General features: G+C 42.1%; 1 protein-coding gene across 4 annotated transcripts in view; it reads left to right on the top strand.

The window, feature by feature from the left end:
* Positions 1 to 229: 229 nt before the first annotated feature.
* LOC129821359 (glutaminase kidney isoform, mitochondrial-like) overlaps positions 230 to 20969 on the top strand; it is a 61882-nt gene continuing 41142 nt past the window's right edge. For 2 of the 4 annotated variants that reach the window (XM_055878963.1, XM_055878962.1), the window contains exons 1-3: positions 230 to 695; positions 17672 to 17768; positions 19837 to 19958. In XM_055878963.1, coding sequence (XP_055734938.1) covers positions 280 to 695; positions 17672 to 17768; positions 19837 to 19958 — 635 coding nt within the window. In that variant the 5' untranslated portion in view covers positions 230 to 279. The remainder of the gene's footprint in view (positions 696 to 17671; positions 17769 to 19836; positions 19959 to 20969) is intronic. The other 2 variants (XM_055878961.1, XM_055878960.1) reach the window with 1 other exon arrangement.

The following is a 20969-nucleotide window of genomic DNA, read 5'->3' as shown; positions in this document are numbered from 1 at the left end:
TGTGATTAAAGTTTCACATACATTCTGGAAAATAAATCGGTATTCGGCACGCGCAATAACTTTCATCCATGCCCTTCAATAATTAAAATATTCCCCGCCGCTAGAGAACCGCAAGTCGTCAGAGGAAATGATGCGGGACAAAATTATGATAGAAACCAAGACCAGCCAATCAGCCATAAAGACACTTCCACCAATAGGATATTTTGGGGGCGTAAGATAAGGGATTTTATTCATTTTACAACGCCAGTACGTTACAGTACTAGTCATTGCCCACGCTGAATGTTAACGTGGTACAGTGACTTTGCCCATCTTTCAATTTCGGGTTTTAGGATTTTTCAGGCAGAAATTCTCCACAACTTGCTCGAAAGGATTGAAATGTTACAGTTTAGGTTTTCGGCAGTGCTGAAGGAGTTGTTTCAATCCAACCTAAAGCGCCCTTTGACAGGTATTACAAGAAATAAAACGTCGTTACCAATCCACTACTGCTCCAGCAACGCCTCTCTTGATGTCCAAGTTAGCTTCAAATTGAAGCTTCTCCATGCCGGTGTCCACCGCCCTTTGCTTTGCGCCGCACCTGGGACCCGGACCTACTGCACGAAGACCGAAGGTGCTGCTATACCTGTGACCGAAAGTGCTATACCGGTGACCGACCAGGAGAAGAAAGATGAGACTGCCACAGAAGCAGCGACGGAGAAGTAAGTTGAAGGCATTTGGGTGGGCTCCACATTATCCACAAATTGTAGAATTTGTCATAGTCTAAACTAGCCTATGCATATTTGCCTGTAGCCTGCTATTTTTTAGAACAAGGCGCGCCTATTAGTGGTTTTATATTCCATTTGATTACAAAGCGTAGGCTAATTATACCATTAGCTAGCCAGTCACGTTCCTGGGCTAAGCCACTCTAATCAAATAGCGTTACATTATTGGTCGCATACAAATATTTTGCCGATGTTTTTGCGGGTGTAACTAAATGCTTGTAAAAAAATATATATTTTATTAAAGGGTCCGCCATAGTAGTACGGTGTCCCTGGAGCAAATTAGGGTTAAGTGCATTGCTCAAGGGTATATCGACAGATTTATTTTCACCTTGTAGGTTCAACTATTCGAATCAGCGACCTTTTGGTTACTGGTCCAATGTTATAACCGCTAGGCTACCTGCCGCCATACTGTCCTTATAAACATGTAATACACTTTGGTGGTAAAATAACCGAACGTTCTCGAACGTGTATCCACTTTTTCTGTTCTTACAGTGTAGCGTGCTTAATTTGATAAGGTCTCTGTAAGCGCGCGCACGTTTGTTTCCCTCGTGGAAGTGTACATTTTAACCTTTATTTAATTAGGCAAGACAGTTAAGAACAAATTCTTATTTACAATGACGGCCTACCAAACGGCAAAAGGCCTCCTGCGGGGATGGGGGCTGGGATTAAAAATAAAAACACATGAAATAAAAATATAGGACAAAACACGCATCACAACAAGAGAGACAACACTACATAAAGCGAGACCCAAGACTAGAACATAGCTACATAGCTGTTATCAAATGGCTCCAGTCCAAGATTGGCGTTGACTTTGTGAACATGGCACCTTAGGAATGTCAATTGTCATTCCCTTTCCATAAACACAGCCCATAGAAAGAAAAAGGTTTTTTTTTATCTTACTGCCAAAACAGCTAAATTGTGTTTTTCCGTGACACCTGATTGCAATCAAGTGACATGATAGGCAAGGCCTACTCCTGATAAAGGTACATTTGAAATCTGAAGCTTTCAAAAAGAGTGGAAATACACATACTTCGACATGTAGAATGGGAGTCATAGCGGAAAGTGGCTTTCGAGTATTAGCCGACAGACTTAGCTCATCTTTGGAGATGCCTCCCCCATGGATCCCTATGCAACGCCTTTTCCAGCATGACTCACTACTAAAGAATGCGTTGTAGGCTACCGCAACACTGGCGTCAATCTGCTGTTCTTCTCTCCACTACACTTTTCACCTAATACTTAACCTTTTTAAATGACTCACCAACAACTTGTGAAACAACAGTTGCTTATATGAAAGATTACTTGGCACCATAGTTTATCTATAGCCAAAGAGGAAGTGTAACGTACTTATCTCGAAGTAGACACTCCATTTGAAGTTTCGATTGGGGGGAGAGGGCACACGGTGTTCTTGACTGACCATTTGTATAGTGGTTATAAATAAGTTAATGCCTAATCTTAAGAAAAAATGTTTTTTCTTAATGCCTGTAAGCCAGTGTGTGTGATGTGTTTAATCAGGGGCCTCATTTCTTCTTGTGTGTTGAGAGGGCAGACACACAAGGTGTGTGTTTGATAAGCATGTTGGTGGTGGGCTGGGATGGGCTGCTGGTGGCGTAAGAACAGTATAAACGCCTGATCTATTGAGTGTCAGTGTCAGGTGACACACACACACTAGCATAGCAGTGTTGTAAATATGGGCATTGCCTGGCCTAAATACAGACACACACACACACACGCTCGCCTACTGTTGCTGCTGCTGTAACACAGTGAGAGGATGTTCCCATTGAGGGGTCCGTTCCACCTCAGGCCGGGAACCCTACCCGTGGCCTAGGTCATGTTACCAGGCTCATCCCCAGGAAATCAATGCACACAGTCCTCGTTTAGTTAGACTATGGACTGCATAGAGGCCCAGGGGAGAGAGAGAGTGAGTGGTGTGTGTTGTTAAAAGTGGGATGTATGTTTTCATGGTATTACTACTAGCGGGGGGGGGGGGGGGGGGGGGGGTCATGAGGGATATGATGTGAGAAAGGTATGACATTAGTGCTATGTGGATGTTTTATAGTGAACTTATATGAGCATGCTCCTCACTGCTCCAACTGTTCACAGCTGCAGTACATAGAGCAAGCTTCACATGTACAGTTGGGTCCTACGGAGGTGACCTCATGAGACAAGGATGTTGTTGAAATCTGGAAAGAAAAGGAGGAACTAAAGCAAATGCCGTGCTACGACTTATACAGTAAAGAGGGTGCAGTCAAGATGTTAGCCTCTACAGGATCGGTGTCCCCTTGCGGGACGGTTGAGCTAACGTAGGCTAATGTGATTAGCATGAGGTTGTAAGTAACAAGAACATTTCCCAGGACATAGACATATCTGATATGGGCAGAAAGCTTAAATTCTTGTTAATCTAACTGCACTGTCCAATGTACAGTAGCTATTACAGTGAAAGAATACCATGCTATTGTTTGAAAAAAAGGGTCCGATCCTTTAAGCAAGAGAGGAATGTGTTGGTCTAGCGGTGTTTCTGCATTTAGGCCTGCTGCTTTGCAGCACTTGTCATGGCAGAGTTAGCAAAACAATGGCCACCCAATTTATACAAATAATCTATATATTCCTGTCAGGTAAGCCTACTTTGCAGTTAACATTTAATTGAGAAGATTTTGGGGTAAAGTGTTTGTCTGTCTACAAGACGGTTATCATTACAGTCGCTAACTGGCTACATCCGGAGTAATAGACAGATGTGTGCACCAAACAGATAGACAGGCAATACTTCAAGAAATTAATTGCCAGATATTGTGTCCAGTTTGGCTTTTTAAGCCAATAGTGGCTAACCTGAAGTGGAATAATGTCCGTGGCTTTGATTTAATATTTATTTTATTTAACTAGACAAGTTAGTTAAGAACAAATTCTTATTTACATTAACTGCCTAGGAACAGTGGGTTAACTGCCTTGTTCAGTGGCAGAACGACAGATTTTTACCTTGTCAACTCCGGGATTTGATCTAGCAACCTTTCGGTTACTGGCCCAACACTCTAACCACTAGGCTACCTGCCTAGTAGCCAGGAGCTTTATGTTTGACAGTTTGCGATGGAACACATGAAAAAAAATGCATTTACTTTCAAAATTGCTTGGTGAGCTACTCATAGGTGGGTTCTTGGGGCATGTTCAACCCCAGAGAGAAAACTTACATTTGCCATATACCACAGTTTAATTCAATACCAATGAGATTCCAATAGAGTAACAACAAAGTAACTAGACTAGCCTATATGACTAATGCCAAACAGTTACCTTAATTGACATGTGTAAAACAATTCAAGCACTGTAACGTGCTACTTGACTGTGTGCAACAAACAGTCACTTATTAATGCACAATTAAAGGGGACTTAAACCAAAAAATCTGTGTTTTTTTTAGACCTCAAAGTTGGTCTTCTGATATGATTTAAGCATTGACATGATGCAGAACATCAGTTTTTGTTGTTTATATTGAGAGTAAATAATAAAATGGCAGGACAAATAAAACAAAGAACTGCTGATTTTATGGGGCCCCCTTAGAGTTGTTTATTAACCATTATGTTACCAGGTATATTGACAGAAAACGCATATCTTGTACCCTAAGGACCAGAGGAAGAGTTTCAGGGTAGAGGAGAAGAATGTGTTTATTTTTTAGCTTGTGACATATCACCTTTTTTTTTTTAAGTAGCTCTCATGCTAGAAAAGGTTGGAGACCCCTGAACTAGGGCCATAAAAATACTGTAACTGTTACAAATATAACATCGGTTCAGACCTCAGACTAACAATTTTTCAAGCTCTACCCCCAAAAGGATCTGTAATATGAGCTCTGTTGATGGGGTTGAGTAGCTGGTTTGTGGTGCATGATACTGAAGTGTGTCTTCCCCATTTAACCCAACCCCTCTGAGTCAGGAGTGCAATGAGTCAGTGATGCTCACTAGTCCTTTTAAAGGGGGATTGCTTGCTCCACAGACAGACATCTCTCTCACAGCCTCAACATGTGCGTCACATGTGGCTTACAAGGACAGTACTTCATTTTCTATTGAAGGCAGAAAACCAAAGGCCTCAATGGTGGCATTTTACCCCAATGCCAACGCTTTATTAATTTTTATCATAGCCGCAGCAACTTCCTATAAATGTAGTTCATGGATTTGACTAAAATCCACTGCGTCACAGGCAATACATGTAAATGCAGATTCACAAACACCCTAGACTCGGCACATTGCATTTATGTAACAGAAATGGGTTACTAAGATGCGAAAGAAAGAGCAGATGAGAAGAGTTTGTGTGGTGCGTGTTGCAGGCGGATGGGGTGATTAGCTGTCAGCAACAGCAGCATCTGGGTAAAGATGGTGCGCAGATCTCATGTTAGGATTTAGCTCATAGAAGGCAAGACTAGACACTTGGCAGGTTAAACTATTAAACAGTACAGTGGCTTGGCAAAGTATTCACCCCCTTGGCATTTTTCCTATTTTGTTGCCTTACAACCTGGAATTAAAATAGATTTTTTTGGGGTTTGTATCATTTGATTTTAACAACATGCCTACCACTTTAAAGATGCAAAATATTTCTCAGAAAAAGACAAGAAATAAGACAAAAAAACTGAAAACTTGAGCGTGCATGACTATTCACCCCCCCAAGTCCGTAAAGCCCAGCTCTGTGGAGTGTACTGCTTAAAGTGGTCCTATGGACAGATACTCCAATCTCCGCTGTGGAGCTTTGCAGCACCTTCAAGGTTTTATTTGGTCTCTTTGTTGCCTCTGATTTAATGTCCTCCTTGCCAGGTCCGTGAGTTTTGGTGGGCGGCCCTCTCTTGGCAGGTTTGTTGTGGAGCCATATTCTTTCCATTTTTTAAAATAATGGATTTAATGGTGCTTCGTGGGATGTTCAAAGTTTCAGATATTTTTTATAATCCAACCCGACTTCTCTACAACTTTGTACCTGACCTGTTTGGAGAGCTCCTTGGTCTTCGTGGTGCCCCTTGTTTAGTGACTCTGGTGCCTTTCAGAACAGGTGTGTGGGTATATATACTGAGATCATGTGACAGATCATGTTACACTTAGATTACACACAGGTGGACTTTATTTAACTAATTATGTGACTTCTGAAGGTGATTGGTTGCACCAGATCTTATTTAGGGGCTTCATGGCAAAGGGGGTGAATACATATGCATGTACCACTTTTCCGTTTTGACATTTTTTTAAACAAGTTATTTTTTTTCACTTCACCAATTTGGACTATTTTGTGTATGTTCATTACATGAATCCAAATAAAAATCTAATTAAATTGCAGGTTGTAATGCAACAAAATAGGAAAAATGCCAAGGAGGGTGAATACTTTTGCAAGGCACTGTACATTCGGGAAGTATTCAGACCCCTTCCCTTTTTAGACATTTTGTTACGTTACAGCCTTATTTTAAAATTGATTAAATAAAAGCAACACTTGTTGGTTACAATTTGCTATGCTTATCTAATGGTTTCATTCTCCTATCAGTGTAATGGCTATTTTTTATGAGCAGACAAACATTTGTATTTCTCCCAGTACTGTTTGTAGCACCAGAAAGATCAGTGTAATTTCTCCTTATCAGCCTGGCTAAGTATTTGTCCACTACAGAGCATTGATACAGGTTAAGAGCCTTGGAGCAGAATGGCAGTCTTACTGGGGCTATCTGCACTATGTACACTTATGTGGAAAACACATTTGTGTAGGCGTTCATAATTTGCCGTATACACTCTTGTGCTATACAAACTTGTGCCGTACCCACAGACTTATGTCATATCTGTGCAGTATACACACTTGTGCAGTATACATACTTGTAGAGGATACACTTATGCCGGCATATACACGCTAGTTGGGTGAGTAGTTTAGGTCACTAACTTCCCGGGGGCTCAAATAAGTAAACCTGAATATTGGTGGAACATGCCTAAGTAAGTTTTAAATAGAACAAACCTCATCCAGGTAGGTTCCTCTATGTGCTCTCTCAAAGAGATCCACAAAAACTACTCGGAATGACTGGGCATACAGGAGATTCTTCAGACTATTGAATCAAGTCGAGTAATCCTCTTCAGCAGTGAACATTTTTTTGTTCCAAAAATGTACTCTGGTGGAGATTGTTTGACTGCGCTGTACGGTTCTGTGTGGTGCCGTGTGAAGGGCTTTAGCGTAGTATCAGTTCTCCCAGGATGCTGTAGACTAGCCTGGTCGGGGGGGTGGTTTGGTTTGACTGGTGGACTGCTGCTCTTTCGCCTAATGAGAGGAGTGTGTATGACAGCGGGCCTACACACACACTGCTCATTGTGTGAGAGGCCACTGAGTGTGAAGACTAGACTGGCCTTTGTTGGCATCCCCAGAGGCTCCCTCTTTTCTTTTCTTTCTCTTTTTTTCTCTCCCCCTCTTTTTTTCCACCAACAGACTCAGTGGATAGCTACGCAGTTAGAGGCCAGCTAGCCTGGTTGCCATCTAGCCTACAACTCATGTAGTGCTTAATATGTGTGTGTGTGTTTGTGTTTACGTTTGCTTCCCTTGGTTCTTTCCGCCATGATGTGACCCGTATTCCATTTATAGTAGGGGATTAGGCTAGGTAGGAAGCTAGATTTATGCTACAGGACCGGAAGCTATTACAGTACTAAAGATGAGGGGATAAAGCCGTTAGCCCTGCATGCCCTCTACTGGAAGTAATAAACCAGTTAAGTTGGCATAGTGTAAAATCACATACAACCCATAAAAACACAGACAAAACATTTGCACAGACCCATTCTGTACATCCATTAAAACATGCAAGCATCCGAACACGTGCCTACTACACAGAATGCACACTTATTTCTTTCCCAACATAGAAACTATCTATTCTCAGCTACAGCCCAAATTGGGAAACATCTCAGAGAGCAATTTGTCATTATAAACTCACAACACAATAGTGGGGAAGTCAGAGGCTTAGACTGGAAATGAAACCAGTCATTATAGCATTAAGTGAGGTGTGGCAGGCTGGGTCAAGTGAGCAGGGTTATTTACAGTGGAGTGTGGCGGTGGTGAGCGCTGTCTTACCCAGCCGCTTCTGAGTCCTAGCTTTTGGAACCCGATCTCCGCAGGGGCCCGGGGACCCGCGTCAGTGAAAGAGGGAAGGAAGAGGTGAAAGCCCCAGAGAACAGGAGTGAGAATAGAGGATTGTGGCATTAATGGGGAAGCCATAATGGAGGGAAATGATGCGAGGAAGGAGTGTTGGCAGAGTGGCCATTGGTGCACGTTTTGTTCTGCATTGCTCATAGTGGATTTGCGCAAATGCAATGTAATAATGCCCAAAGTCTTCCATTGGAGGAATGACGTGTTCCATAATAACAACGTGTGTTTTAGGACACATGGTGGCTATTTAGGGTTTGTTGAAATTGTTTGCCCCAATTGGCCTTTGCCTGGGCCAGCTCAAAGGAAAAGTAATATTGGCCACAGAAGTATGGAAAGTATGATATGCAGTAATATAGGGCCAGGACGATACCAGTATCGCAATCTTTTGTTCCATGGGAAAAATTAAAACACAAAGCAGACCGAACACTTTGGTCCTTTTAAAAAACCTGCTGTATGTAAAATATTGTGTGCTATGGCTTGGAAAATAAATAATTGTGACTCTGGATGACAACAATGATGTTTGTTTGCAACATTAGGGCTGTTTTCCTAAAGAAGTTAAATCTGATTTGTTTTGTTTCCTTGACACGATACCAACGAGTATCGTGATACTGGTATCATCCCGGCCCTACAGTAAAGTTTACATGCACTTCCGTCATCTGTCTATGACCACGTCAGAAAGCTTGTCCACATCTCCCGTTTTAGATGTGGAGTGAGTTTTAATCCACTGCATTTCTACTGCAGGTGTTTGCTGTGTTGAAGAGGTTTTCTCAGACCGCTGTTTGTGTCTAGCCTTAAAGCAGAATGCCTGCGTCAGCAGTTCTAATTCTAGAATACAGTGTCTCTCTCTCATTCACTCTCATTCACTCTAAAAGAATAAACACTCGAGCCTGCGCCCAGGCAACCTCGTCCTCAGATGGGCAAACACACTGGAATAGTTTCTCAGGCCCGGTCGATTAGCAGGCCGTCCGTCCACTGTAGCATAATCTAGACGCCGACATTATTGACCTAACATCTGTTGCTAAACCATCACCCATCTGTTGGGTAAGAGATTGATCTATGGTACAATTACCGAGAGTATGAGTTTTACATAACATTGTCAACTTCTGAGTCAGACAAATAACAGCTAAAAAAGCTTTTAGGATATTAAAGCCAGATAGTTTGTCATTGTTTCCAAATACATATCTAATTTCATAAAGCATCCCAAACACAATGGGCAATCTCCGATACTTGTTGTAATACGTGAGCTTGATGAGTGAGATGTAGACGTGTGGATGGTGGACGCGATGGCCTGTGGCCCATGATACTGTAGGAAGAACCAGGCAGGAACCAAACAGGACCCAGGGAGGAAGTGAAGCATGCCAGTCCGGTGTGAACACATCCTGCCCTCAGCCATGCTCCAGGGGGGAGAGAGGCACTTAGTGCAGTGCCTGTGTAAAATAACCTGGGCCCCTGTTCCAAGAAAGGACACGTCCTCCGCCTTAGCACTTTCGACAATCCCCTGCTTTTTCCCCCTCCCATATTTTGGAGCAAAGGTCCCCTCACGTAGGCAGCAGTCACAGAGGCAGATGGTTGAATGTGTTTACTTCCAAGTGACCGCTTACTGGTCAAATTAAAAGCAAAACACCTTCCGTTTCCTGGTAACCGGGCCTCTGCGTTTGCACTTAGTCGTCGAGTCGTGGTTTTCGTCGTTTCGATATTTTGTTTGTTTTACTTCCTACTGTGTAAATTAATTGTCTGTTGCTGTGGGGGAAAAAAACTTACATATGGCAAACAACATTGTAGTGTGTTTTAAGAAATTGCCATTGCTAAAATCTCTGCCCTGTCTGTTTTTCTTCTGACATTCTTTCCTCATGTCTCACTGGCCTGTTCATCTCTTTTGGTGGTCATCCATTTTCTCTTTCGTTGCTTTGGTCTGTGGCTACAGTGACTAGCTCTCCGTGGGTTGCAAGTCACTGCTTCCACTCTCAGAGACAGGGGAAGCAGGGACTTGCGATTAGGTTGGTGGCTGGGTAAGCGCTATCAAATTAGGGGGGGGGGGGGGCAGGTAATGTAGGCTGTTTTCTGTCCCCCCCACTTTGATTCTGAAATTACCATTAACCACTAATGAACTTGTAATTTTTGCACATTAAGTGTTTGAGCTAGTAATGTATCAATATTGTTTACAAATTAGCTATGACATAGCCAATGAATATATAATATCACAATGTGGGATTTTACTCCCATCTGAAAATCAAATGGTTTTGACCGTTTGGTATTTTTTTTTTTAGCGAGCTTCTTTTCTCCTCCAGCTTCGGCCATGCAATGTGCCTCGCAAAAGTGATTAGTCATTATGAAATTATCAACGTTGCCCTCCATATCAAAGAATGGCCATATACACTGATTGTTACCATGACTAATGCTGATGGTGAACCTGAAGAATTAAAATACGTTATATTGTAAGCCCATTCAGTAGGTATAGCCAGATGAGTCTCTTCGGTAGCTTACTTTTATTCCCTGTAAAACAGAGTTTTCAACAGCGCATTGATGACGATGACCTAGCAAATTACACAAGTTGTCACTCAACTAATCCAGCCTAAAATCACACAAGCCATTTTAGCATTTGAATGCTGAAGGTGCAGCGCAGATGTGCAAGATCAGGAACAGGCCGCCTACCTTGCGTTTGGTCAGCGCGTGATGCTGGGCACAGTGCACTAGGGTTGTTCGGCAGGCAAAATGACTTGTAGATCAATGGCTGTCAACACAGTTACATGCTTAGTTCCACACTGAAGGAGAAGACACATCTGTTGTCACAAAATATTAGGTATTTCCGTAAGGTAGGAAGAAAGTAATTGAATCAATTTTCTGACCTTTTGCATGCTACATTTTGATCGGTTTGGAGCCCACCGACCAATGCAGTCATATCTTAAACATTTTGAATCAGAGACCTATGAATCGTTACATCCTTGGTAAATACCAATGTAGCCAAGATACACAAGCGATAGCCTTCAATGTCGGCATATTTCATATCATCCGACAAAATGAAATATTGCTCTACTCAGCTCAGCCATAGACCGATGTAGCATCCACAGAAACAACTGATGCCACTAAAATAGCAATATATGGACACATTTAATTGGTAGAATTTGCATATTGTGCGTTCGGAAACTATTCAGATCGCTTGTCTTTTTCCACATTTTGTTACGTTAGTCTTATTCTAAAATGTATTAAATTAATGTTTTTCATCCTCAATCTACACACACTACCCCATAATGACAAAGCAAAAACAGGTTTTTAGAAATTTTCAAAAATTTATTTAAAAATAAAAAACAGATCCCTTATTTACATAAGTATTCAGACCCTTTGCTATGAGACTCAAAATTGAGCTCAGGTGCATCCTGTTTCCATTGATCAACCTTGAGATGTTTCTACAACTTGATTGAAGTCCACCTGTGGTAAATTGAACATGTCTATATAAGGTTCCACAGTTGACAGTGCATGTCAGAGCAAAATCCAAGCCATGAGGTCGAAGGAATTGTCCGTAGAGCTCCGGGACAGGATTGTGTCGAGGCACAGATCTGGAGAAGGGTACTAAAACATTTCTGCATTATTGAAGTTCCCCAAGAACACAGTGGCCTCCATCATTCTTAAATGCAAGAGGTTTGGTACCACCAAGACTCTTCCTAGAGCTGGCCGCCCAGCCAAACTGAGCAATCTGGGGAGAAGGGCCTTGATCAGAGAGGTGACAAAGAATCCGATGGTCACTCTGACAGAGCTCCAGAGTTCGGCTGTGGAGATGGGAGAACCTTCTAGAAGGACAACCATCTCTGCAGCACTCCACCAATCAGGCCTTTATGGTAGAGTGGCCAGACGGAAGCCACTCCTCAGTAAAAGGCACATGACAGTTCGCTTGCAATTGTCAGACTGGGGCGTGTGCAAAGAATGTGCAAAGCTGTCATCAAGGCAAAGGGTGGCTACTTTGAAGAATCTAAAATATTTTTATTTGTTTAATACTTTTTTTTCCGGTTAGTACACGATTCCAAATGTGTTATTTCATAGTTTTGGTGTCTTCACTATTATTCTACAATGTAGAAAATAGTTTAAAAAACTTCAAATGAGTGGGTGTGTCCAAACTTTTGACTGGTACTATATAACACCAGTCTTTTCTTATTTTTAATTTTTTTTAAAGGGAATTTCTAAGTGACCCCAAACTTTTCAACGGTTGTGTGTGTGTGATACTTTTAAAAAAAATCAATACTTTGTGTCAAATATCGATATATCGTCCAAGAAAAATATCACTATATGTAGCTGTATCAATTTTTTTGTCCTCCATCACTACTTCAAACCCTCCAAAGCGATGAGTTACATTATTCCAACTAAGAACATTTTTCAGGTGCAATAATGACCATTTGTCAGGATGCGAACGCCAAATGGTGTAGACACACCCTAATATGCACAGTTTATCCCACGCAATACCAACACAACATATTTGTGCAAAACGCATGCGCAAAATATGAAATTGGCTGAAGAAAGCTAGGCAAAACAGCGAGGCCTATGCTGACCCTGTCCATTAACAGTAACTGGACTCAGGAACGGCTGCAGCATTATCAATTCAAAAGCATTTTAATGGCTGGAAATGAAAGTGTGAATACCCTGGAGAATTTCCACAGGTTTTTTTAAATTTTGCATAAAAACCACTATAATCATTGAGGAAAAAACATTAGATAATTTTTAAAATTTTAAAAATTATTTGGCTGTTCATAACAGCATTTATTTTTATTTTTTAGATGCTACATAGATTATCACACTTTCACTCCCTACCCTGACTGCACGTCACTGAGGGGAAGTGGTCCCAACTAGAGAATGTAATAACACTACTCTATTGAAAGTGTTTTAAAGCAGCAATCCTTAATTGAAACATTAACAAAGTGTTCTCCCCACCAGTTTCAGTAAAAAGCTGAGGGATGAGGCTGGAGAAATGCAACCACTCTCAAATTTTGCTACTGCAATATGTTAACGCCACCTTTTCACATGTGAGAATAACATTATTTCAACCACAGTTTTCTTACATGCGAAACTGCAATTTTGATTTTCAAGTGATTGTTTTACACATGTGAACTTGCAATTCCACGTGATAAGTATGGTTTCGCCTGTGAAATTTAAGCTCAACATTTGACATGTATATTTTTTAATGGTAAACTTGATTAAACTTGTTATTTGATTTTTCTATAGGCTATTTCTATTGTTTGTTCTTTCTCATTCTTAGTCCTCTGGCTACCTTACGTTTCTAGGCTATTCAAATAAGTTTTTGAGATGGAAATCCGTTACATTCATTGTTTGCTCAGGAGAAAGCCATGCATAAAACAATGAAGCGTAGCCTTCAGGCACATTCATAGCTTATCGAATAGAGAGCAAAGGGAATATAGGCAAAGTGTATTTTTAAACAGCTAGACACAAGATGGTTCAGGAGTGTCCGTATATAAATTATATTTAAAAAAAAAAAGGTTAGCCCATAGCCTAATACCCATGCATTCGAGAGAGAGCGAGATAAACAATATTTTCATTAGCATTTATTACTGGGCGTATCCTTGGCATTGGGCAAAGTCAATACTGTGTCTGTCTGGCGCAGCCCTGTTGGTCTTGCTCCAAGCAGAACATCCCCCTACGTGCTGATCTAGGATCAACCTACGACTGGATGGCATTACCCCAACAGGATTCAGTACTTTGGACCTGGAGTCAGTGACCTGCCACTTAAGATGACTTTTACTCTTTTAGATTTATTTGACAGGGATAATGCACATCGAACGTGATTTCTGTAAATGTGCCAGATTTAGTTACTCAATTTGTACCTGTAGTCGATGGCGGTGAACCTCCTAGTGAACCCTGTGAAATGATTGTCTGAATCCTATCCTGAATGATCATAAATGAATTCTCCACATACTGTATTTTAATCCTCTAATGGAATTCTTCAACTAAAACACGACCATAGTCACCTTGACGTCAGCCAGCTCTTGGATATTTCTGGCATCTGTGTCTTTGTGACTCAGCAATCTGATGGTTTGAATGTCTGTGGCTGATCTATTGGCAATGCTGTGTTAGGGTTCTTAACTGCTGAGGTGCAAGAAACCGTTGGATTGTCGTCTTCTTAGGATGACACAACCATCTGGGGCAAAGACTTCAGATAAACGTTAAGTCTTGATTGATACGCGTTTCGGTTGTCAACAAACACCAATTGAATTAGAAATCAAACAAACCTTGAAACACTATTATAGATTTGGTGTAAACCTGGGGCAAATTGAGACAACTGTATGTTCAGTCAACGTGAATTACTATCTTGATATTGTGACTCGGCAAGTTTTTTGTTGTTGTTGCTGGTGGACAGTTACCATATCTTCTGAGCAAGGGCAATCAGTGCCTTCCTTCTAGCAGTTGTGTGCCAGCTCCTCCATTGTAAGGGTTCTGGATTCTGCAGTAGATTATATAATATTGTATGTCTGCCTGGTAGTTTGTAGCCGGAGGGTCTGGACTGAGTTGGCTCTGTGGTGTGGTTAGTGGCGTGTGAACGAGACCAGGATGTTGTCTTTATTAATCCCATCAGGGGGGGCGGGACTGGCGGGGGCATTCCAGGAATGTGGCTGCCGCACTCTGACGCTGCTGGAGTGTGTAGCATAGGGAGCAATAGTTTATGGCGTCTTTTTGTTGGCACTAGCTCCGCCATGGTTGGTTGGACAAAGCCAATTGGATACCACGAAATGAATGGAGTTTTTGTAGGGTTTTGAGATAAACGCCAAAAATAAGGTAAACAGAGGCTTAGGAGATCTCATACGCTTTGTTCTATAATCTTTCTTCATCAGCTAACGTCACTTTTTTGGTGAATTTGTAAGTATTTATGTAATTTTAAAAAAGCACAAAGAATTCATAAAGGTCATGTTAACTGACTGATATTATTAACAAACATTTTTTTTACCCCTTTTTTCTCTTATTTTTCTGTGTAAACCTCAGACCTTATTTTTGGCGTTTATCCCAAAACCCTATTCTTTCCCAATTTAATTTCTCCCAAAGGAATGGCTGAACGAACCAGAGGTTACTAATTTCTGCTATTTTTTTGTACAAGCTGGCGAGCTCCATTGGCAACTGGCAATCCCAGATCACAGTGGGGATGGTAGGCTGTGTGTGCTGAACAGCATGCTGTGTGTAAACTCTGAGTGAGGGAGAGAACTGGACAGTGTGTGTGTAGCCTATACTCTGTGGGGATGTGTGTGACTCGATCTGCTTTGTGTTTTGTACTCAGTGGGAGCCAATGCTGAGAAAGTAGTCTGGATACTGCGTGTGTCAGTCTGACCTACAGAGGCGTGTGTGTCCTTAGTCACCCCACTGCAGACAGCAGGAAATGTAATTAAAACCAGCAGGCCCAGTGCAGTTGTCCTCCCTCTTTCTTCGCTATTCTCTAACACTGTTCTCTTTTTGTCTCGCTTTTCTCTCGCTCTGTTCTTCTTTTGTCTCCTGCTCTTTTCTCTTTTTTGTCTCTCTCTCCCTCTTCTCACTCTTTACTCAATACTCATTTGTTGGTCTAATGATGATGATGCATGGATGCATGGAACTTTATGACTCCACTCAATACTTGCTCAATGTGTTATTTCCACTAATAGCATGCATAGAGAGAATATTTGTTTAACTGTATTTACCTACTGTATGTTTTGGTAGCCACAATTGACCCATAACATAGGCTTTCCTGAGGATTCTCAGAAGGTTTCTGCTTTTTTGTAACTCTTCCAGGGCATGGATGTTTCTCTCCAGTGGTGGGGTATCCATAACTAGTGGTACCTCTAGGGAGAATATGATGATGACACCAATGGTTATTCCCAGGAGCATGACAAAGAGTTGGGTTCCTGTTTTGTGTGTTAATGTCTCATTTGTTTTTGCCTGTTTTCTTTCCCCCTCTTTCTCTCCATCGTCCTGCTTGCTTTACATTTGTGTCTGTAAGTATATTACTATTTTTGTCTCTCACGGGTAGATATTGTTTTTCTCGCTTCCTCGTTCTCCTCCACCTTTACATCCTGCCCCCCCCCCCCCCCCCCCCCCCGGTTTACCTCTGGTCTGACATTTGTGTGATGTATTTCCCAGTTCCTCACTGCACTGCATACCTATGGATCAGACATCCAGAAGGGATGTCAGAGATTTGACCCAAAGAGTCCCCCCATCATCATCTCCTTGCAACACTAGCCATGCCCTGAAAACCAGATGTGACTTATTCTCAGACATCCAGAAACTACAGGAAATACTCATTACTGCCATGTAAAAAAACATTACCTCAACTGTGACCAGCAGTAATGACTTTGAAGTACAGACGCCCTTGGCGAGACTGTATTTAAACGGTGGTAGCTCGGCTGGCAAGTGACTGTGTTGTGACGGGCGCCGTGAAAGTGGCAGTCTCGTCTGTCGCTCCTGGTAACTGTGCCACTGCCATACACAGTCAGTCACTGAGCTACAAGTGGCAATCCCACTCTGCTTTGCCAGTGCAAGCAACCGTAAGCCCTCTCTAATGTGATAACAGGGATAGAATATCAACAGGGTTAGGTAACCACTTTTTTTAACCATGTCACCACAGAAGCGCACAGGGACTCATATATATATGGACGCTCCCACACATTCAGGCCTTCCAACACGAGCTTCAGAAATCCCTCCCCAAATGTGATAATACCACATCAACAGCTGCTAGATAAACCCTGGCGAGAATGGCTCTGGACACACAAACTGGTTGACCACCTTCTGCTATTTTTATTTTTATTTTTTTACTTTCTTCCATTTCCTTTGGTTCATGTAACTCAAATTCAAGTGGAACTGTTATGTCTGGTTTAGCCAAAAACCTCCAACAAGTCGTCTGAGGGTCATCCTTTTCCATGACTGGAGTCTTTTAGCAGAATCTTCTTTTAATAGCGCACAAATGATTTGAAATGACACTGTCAAATTGAGAATCTGAGATCAATAAAAACGAACCTGTCTTCAATCCATCAGTAGCCTAGACCTAGGTGTTAAATAGGAGGAGGAAATGATAGTCCTGAAAACAAACTTTCCAGTTTCACTGACTCACACAATGATGCTCAGCTCACTCACCGGCGATGGTCTATGTGCGCTCGTGCCAAAAGCCTATCTCGCTTTTGTTTTACTCTGTAAAACGATGCTTTTTGCTCAATAGGCCTATTTGGATGTTGATAAAATTGGGCAGGGGAATTAGAGGCAACTCAAATAAACTTTTAGTAGACTTTTTTCATTGCGACAGTAAAAAAAAAATCTTGTCACGAGAGGTACTGGATCCTGGCAAATAGGTTCCGGAATGAAACAGTTCGAAACAGAGGTGCCGGACCCTAGTGTTTGTGTTGACACTGCATGCTCTTCAATGCAGGATGGGTGTCATGTTTGGCTGATAAATTTACTCAAATGGGAATAAAATAGAAATTTCTACATTCAAATGGATCAGAGCATGTTGACTTGAATGGGGAATATCAGTTTTAAATTATACTGTCAAATCTTCCATAGGAAACCTATTGGAGTCATAGAAATATAGATATTAGAAAAGACATTTCCATGTAAGTTGACATTCGGTGGTTGGTCCGGCGGACATCTTTGTGGTAGTAATTCGGTACATCAATTTACATTTCAATGATGTACCAGCTCAATTGCAGTGGTCTGAAGGGGATATGTCCTTTCTATGAATTATAGTTCTATTATGGAAGTGACAACTACCCTGTATTTCTAAAGGTGTTATTAAAGGTACTGCTCTCTGACATCTTGTGTTCCTGTGTGTTCCTCCCCTACAGGAGAAGGAAGGCAGGCATCCTGCCCAGTCTGGAGGACCTGCTCTTCTACACCATCGCAGAGGGCCAGGAGAAGATCCCCGTCCACAAATTTCTCACAGTGAGCCATACACACACCATCCTAACCCATTTTCATTATTAGACACCATTGGTCTCAGATTATTTGATGCTGTAACCATCATCTTCATCAATACTATCATTGTTATCAGCATGATTATATTTACAACATCATATTCAGAGCGACAATCACTATCGTAATTACATTTGACTAACATTAACTACATAAGGTTACACTGATCATGCTACATACTTCAGCACCACCACACAGTTTTCCATTGTCGCCATCCACATGATCATATTATTGCCATATTCGTTATCACGACGAGTTTATTTCATAAGAGTTGGATCACTGCTGCTGCCCTGTCTCCTGTCCAGAGATAATTGAAGTGAGTCCTCAGACAGAGTGATGGGGAGGTGGTTGAAGGGTGTGAAATCTATTTCCCCCGGGCCCTATCACGACATTTAGCCATTTGTCCTCTGTGTCACACATCACAGATTGAGGCGCTGCCAAAAGGTTGAGAGACACACACACACACACACACACACACACACACACACACACACACACACACACACACACACACACACACACACACACACACACACACACACACACACACACACCGTCCTTTATTACTCCAGCTTATCTGATCTTATTGGTCTATTTATCACCAGAGTGTCCTCTTCACTGCTTCCTTTACACCCTTCCCTGGGTAGGAAGAGTGTGTAACAGAACCTTGCACACATTGTTGTTTTTTGTGGTAGGGCATTCTCTAACGTTCTCCTGTGTCTCCTACACAATCCCTTTTTTTAGGGAACTGGGAACTGTGCCCATCTTCTTAACCAGGGATATTGGGTTAAGAACTGTGCCCAGCTTGGATTGAGTCATAGCCCCATAGTATATCAATGAGTTGTTTGACCCAATTTAGGCATACTGTAGATGATTGGGATAACAGCTACAGCAGGCTCTCCCCGCTGGTGGGTGTGACGTTACCTGCTGTAACGTCCTCAAACAAGTGTATGAACATCTAGTTCTAAAACTCAAAATGTTTCTGTTGTGTGCCAAGGGAAAAACGGTCAGGAAAATAGGGCTGTTGTGAATATAGGTGATTCTGTTGGAACTTGCAGTCTGACTATCTTTGTTATGATGCCAAGAATCATATTAGCCTATATTTACAGCCATTGATTTTTTTTTTCACAATTTCATGAAACAAATCTTATGGAGAGAACTTTTTTTCCTGACAGTTTTTCCCAACGCGGCAGCATATGTAATGGCATAGGAGAAGATCTGAGGGCCAGTATATGATTAAATACACTCACGCACCCAAACCCACACACCGATTTTGACACAATATTAGGAACACTAGGTGAATACAAACATGTACACACAGTCAAATAATACCCCCTGGGTTTTACGGGAGAAACACAGCTTCGTGACTCTGCTACTTCACAGCTTCTCTTCCCTGAAGCACATGTGGATTTTGAACCAGGCTAGGTCTGTGAGAGGTTTTGCTGAGAAAGCGACTTCCCATAATCATGTGGTAACCTTGTGTTTGAGCATTCTAACTGTAACAATAAAGTTGAAAAAAAAAGAACATATTTGCCTATATTCTATTTATCGAATATCGGTGGAATTATCGTCCGATATCAGTAAAAGGCCAATATCGGCTGATTAATATTGGTCTTTAGGTCCCAGATCTGGTTGTGCTCTTGCCAACTTCATTGCTATTTGGCATGACAATCAGTGGCGAGTTGCCATGATGGCACAAACAGTCCCGGGCTATATACAGTCTATACTGTTTTATTTTATTTTTTAGGAACTTTGCCCGTCTTCTGTAACTGTTCTCCCAGGCTGCTGGAATAGCTTCCTTTCCTTGATTCCTTTCCTTCACGATCACAGAGAGCTAATCAGGTCTGATCAGTGCTAATAAAGGAGGAGAGACCAGGAATGGCCGCTTTTCATACGCCTTTCAACACCAAGGACGTTTTTTTATTTTTCACTTTGGGCTCACCAAGGTTAACCCAGAGTTTCTGTGACTGCTCAGTGCGGGCCCACCATGGCTAAACCAGAGTTGTGTGACCCCCCCCCCCCCACACTCCTTCTGCAGGCACTAAAGGCCACAGGACTACGCACAGGAGATCCCCGGCTGAAGGAATGCATGGACACCCTTAAAGTAACCCTGAAGAACACCTCGGACGGAGTCATGCTGGACAGACACCTCTTCAAGAAGTAAGTGTTGTTGCCCGATACGAATCAGAGACGCTCAGTAGTGTTAACGATATATGGATCGATAGAGTGGGGCGTGAATATGCTGTTGGCTATGTATTACTCATTTCACAATATTGTACCCACGCGAACAAGGCTGGCTTGGATATTTTCTTTTCACATGGTCTCGTTCAGCACTGTTCATGCAACTATGGTGGATGCTTAACCCGACCAGCTCAGTTTGGCTCGTCTCAGTAGTGTGAAAAGCCCTAATGAGGGATGATTGACTCATGACAGGGAGTCGTTGTGTCTGTGCAGACAGAGCTCCGGTTCCTGCGTGTTTTCTTCATCATAACAGCTCTAGCTCATGAATCATTCAGCCCGTCTCTTCTCTGGGTTAAGATGGAATCCATTATTCACGTCTCGCCCGCCTGTGCCAAGCTAGAGGAAACCCAGTGATCTACTTCCTGCCACAGTGTCACACGGCCCAGATCGAACCTAATTGTTGACATCCTGTCCTGAACCTTATCACCTCAATGGAAACTAACTAATCCCGGTGATGTCACTTTGTTTCTATGAGCCACGTGTTTTAAAATGCATTTCTTACAATGAGCCATGAGCTATTATGAATGCTTATAGCATGTCTTTAATGTGTATTACCACTTCTGAGTAATGCTATATGAATGCAGTTGTTGTCTTTTGGCCACAAAAGGCTGTGAAGATGAGCCCTGAGCTGTTATGAAGCCCTGAGCTGTCTTATCATCCACTATGCCGAAGTGAAGGTGACGTGATAATAGGCCATCTCAAGTGCATTCATAATGCATTATAACGGGGTGGCTTACAGAGAGCGTTACCCCAAATCCTTCCAGAACAGGTTCTATCAGAGACCCGACCAGAGCCAATAGTCGTGTCGTGTCATTCAGGCAGAAAGCGTCAGGCTCACCAATACAGCCATGACACAGGTCATCATGTGCTCTCTGCAGCATGTGTTATGTTATAGATTTGATGTCTTTACTATTATTCTACAATGTAAAA

The sequence above is a fragment of the Salvelinus fontinalis genome, chromosome 23 (genome assembly GCF_029448725.1).
Source record: "Salvelinus fontinalis isolate EN_2023a chromosome 23, ASM2944872v1, whole genome shotgun sequence".
Classification (NCBI taxonomy): Eukaryota; Metazoa; Chordata; class Actinopteri; order Salmoniformes; family Salmonidae; genus Salvelinus; species Salvelinus fontinalis.
This window is presented reverse-complemented; position numbering and strand designations above follow the sequence as displayed.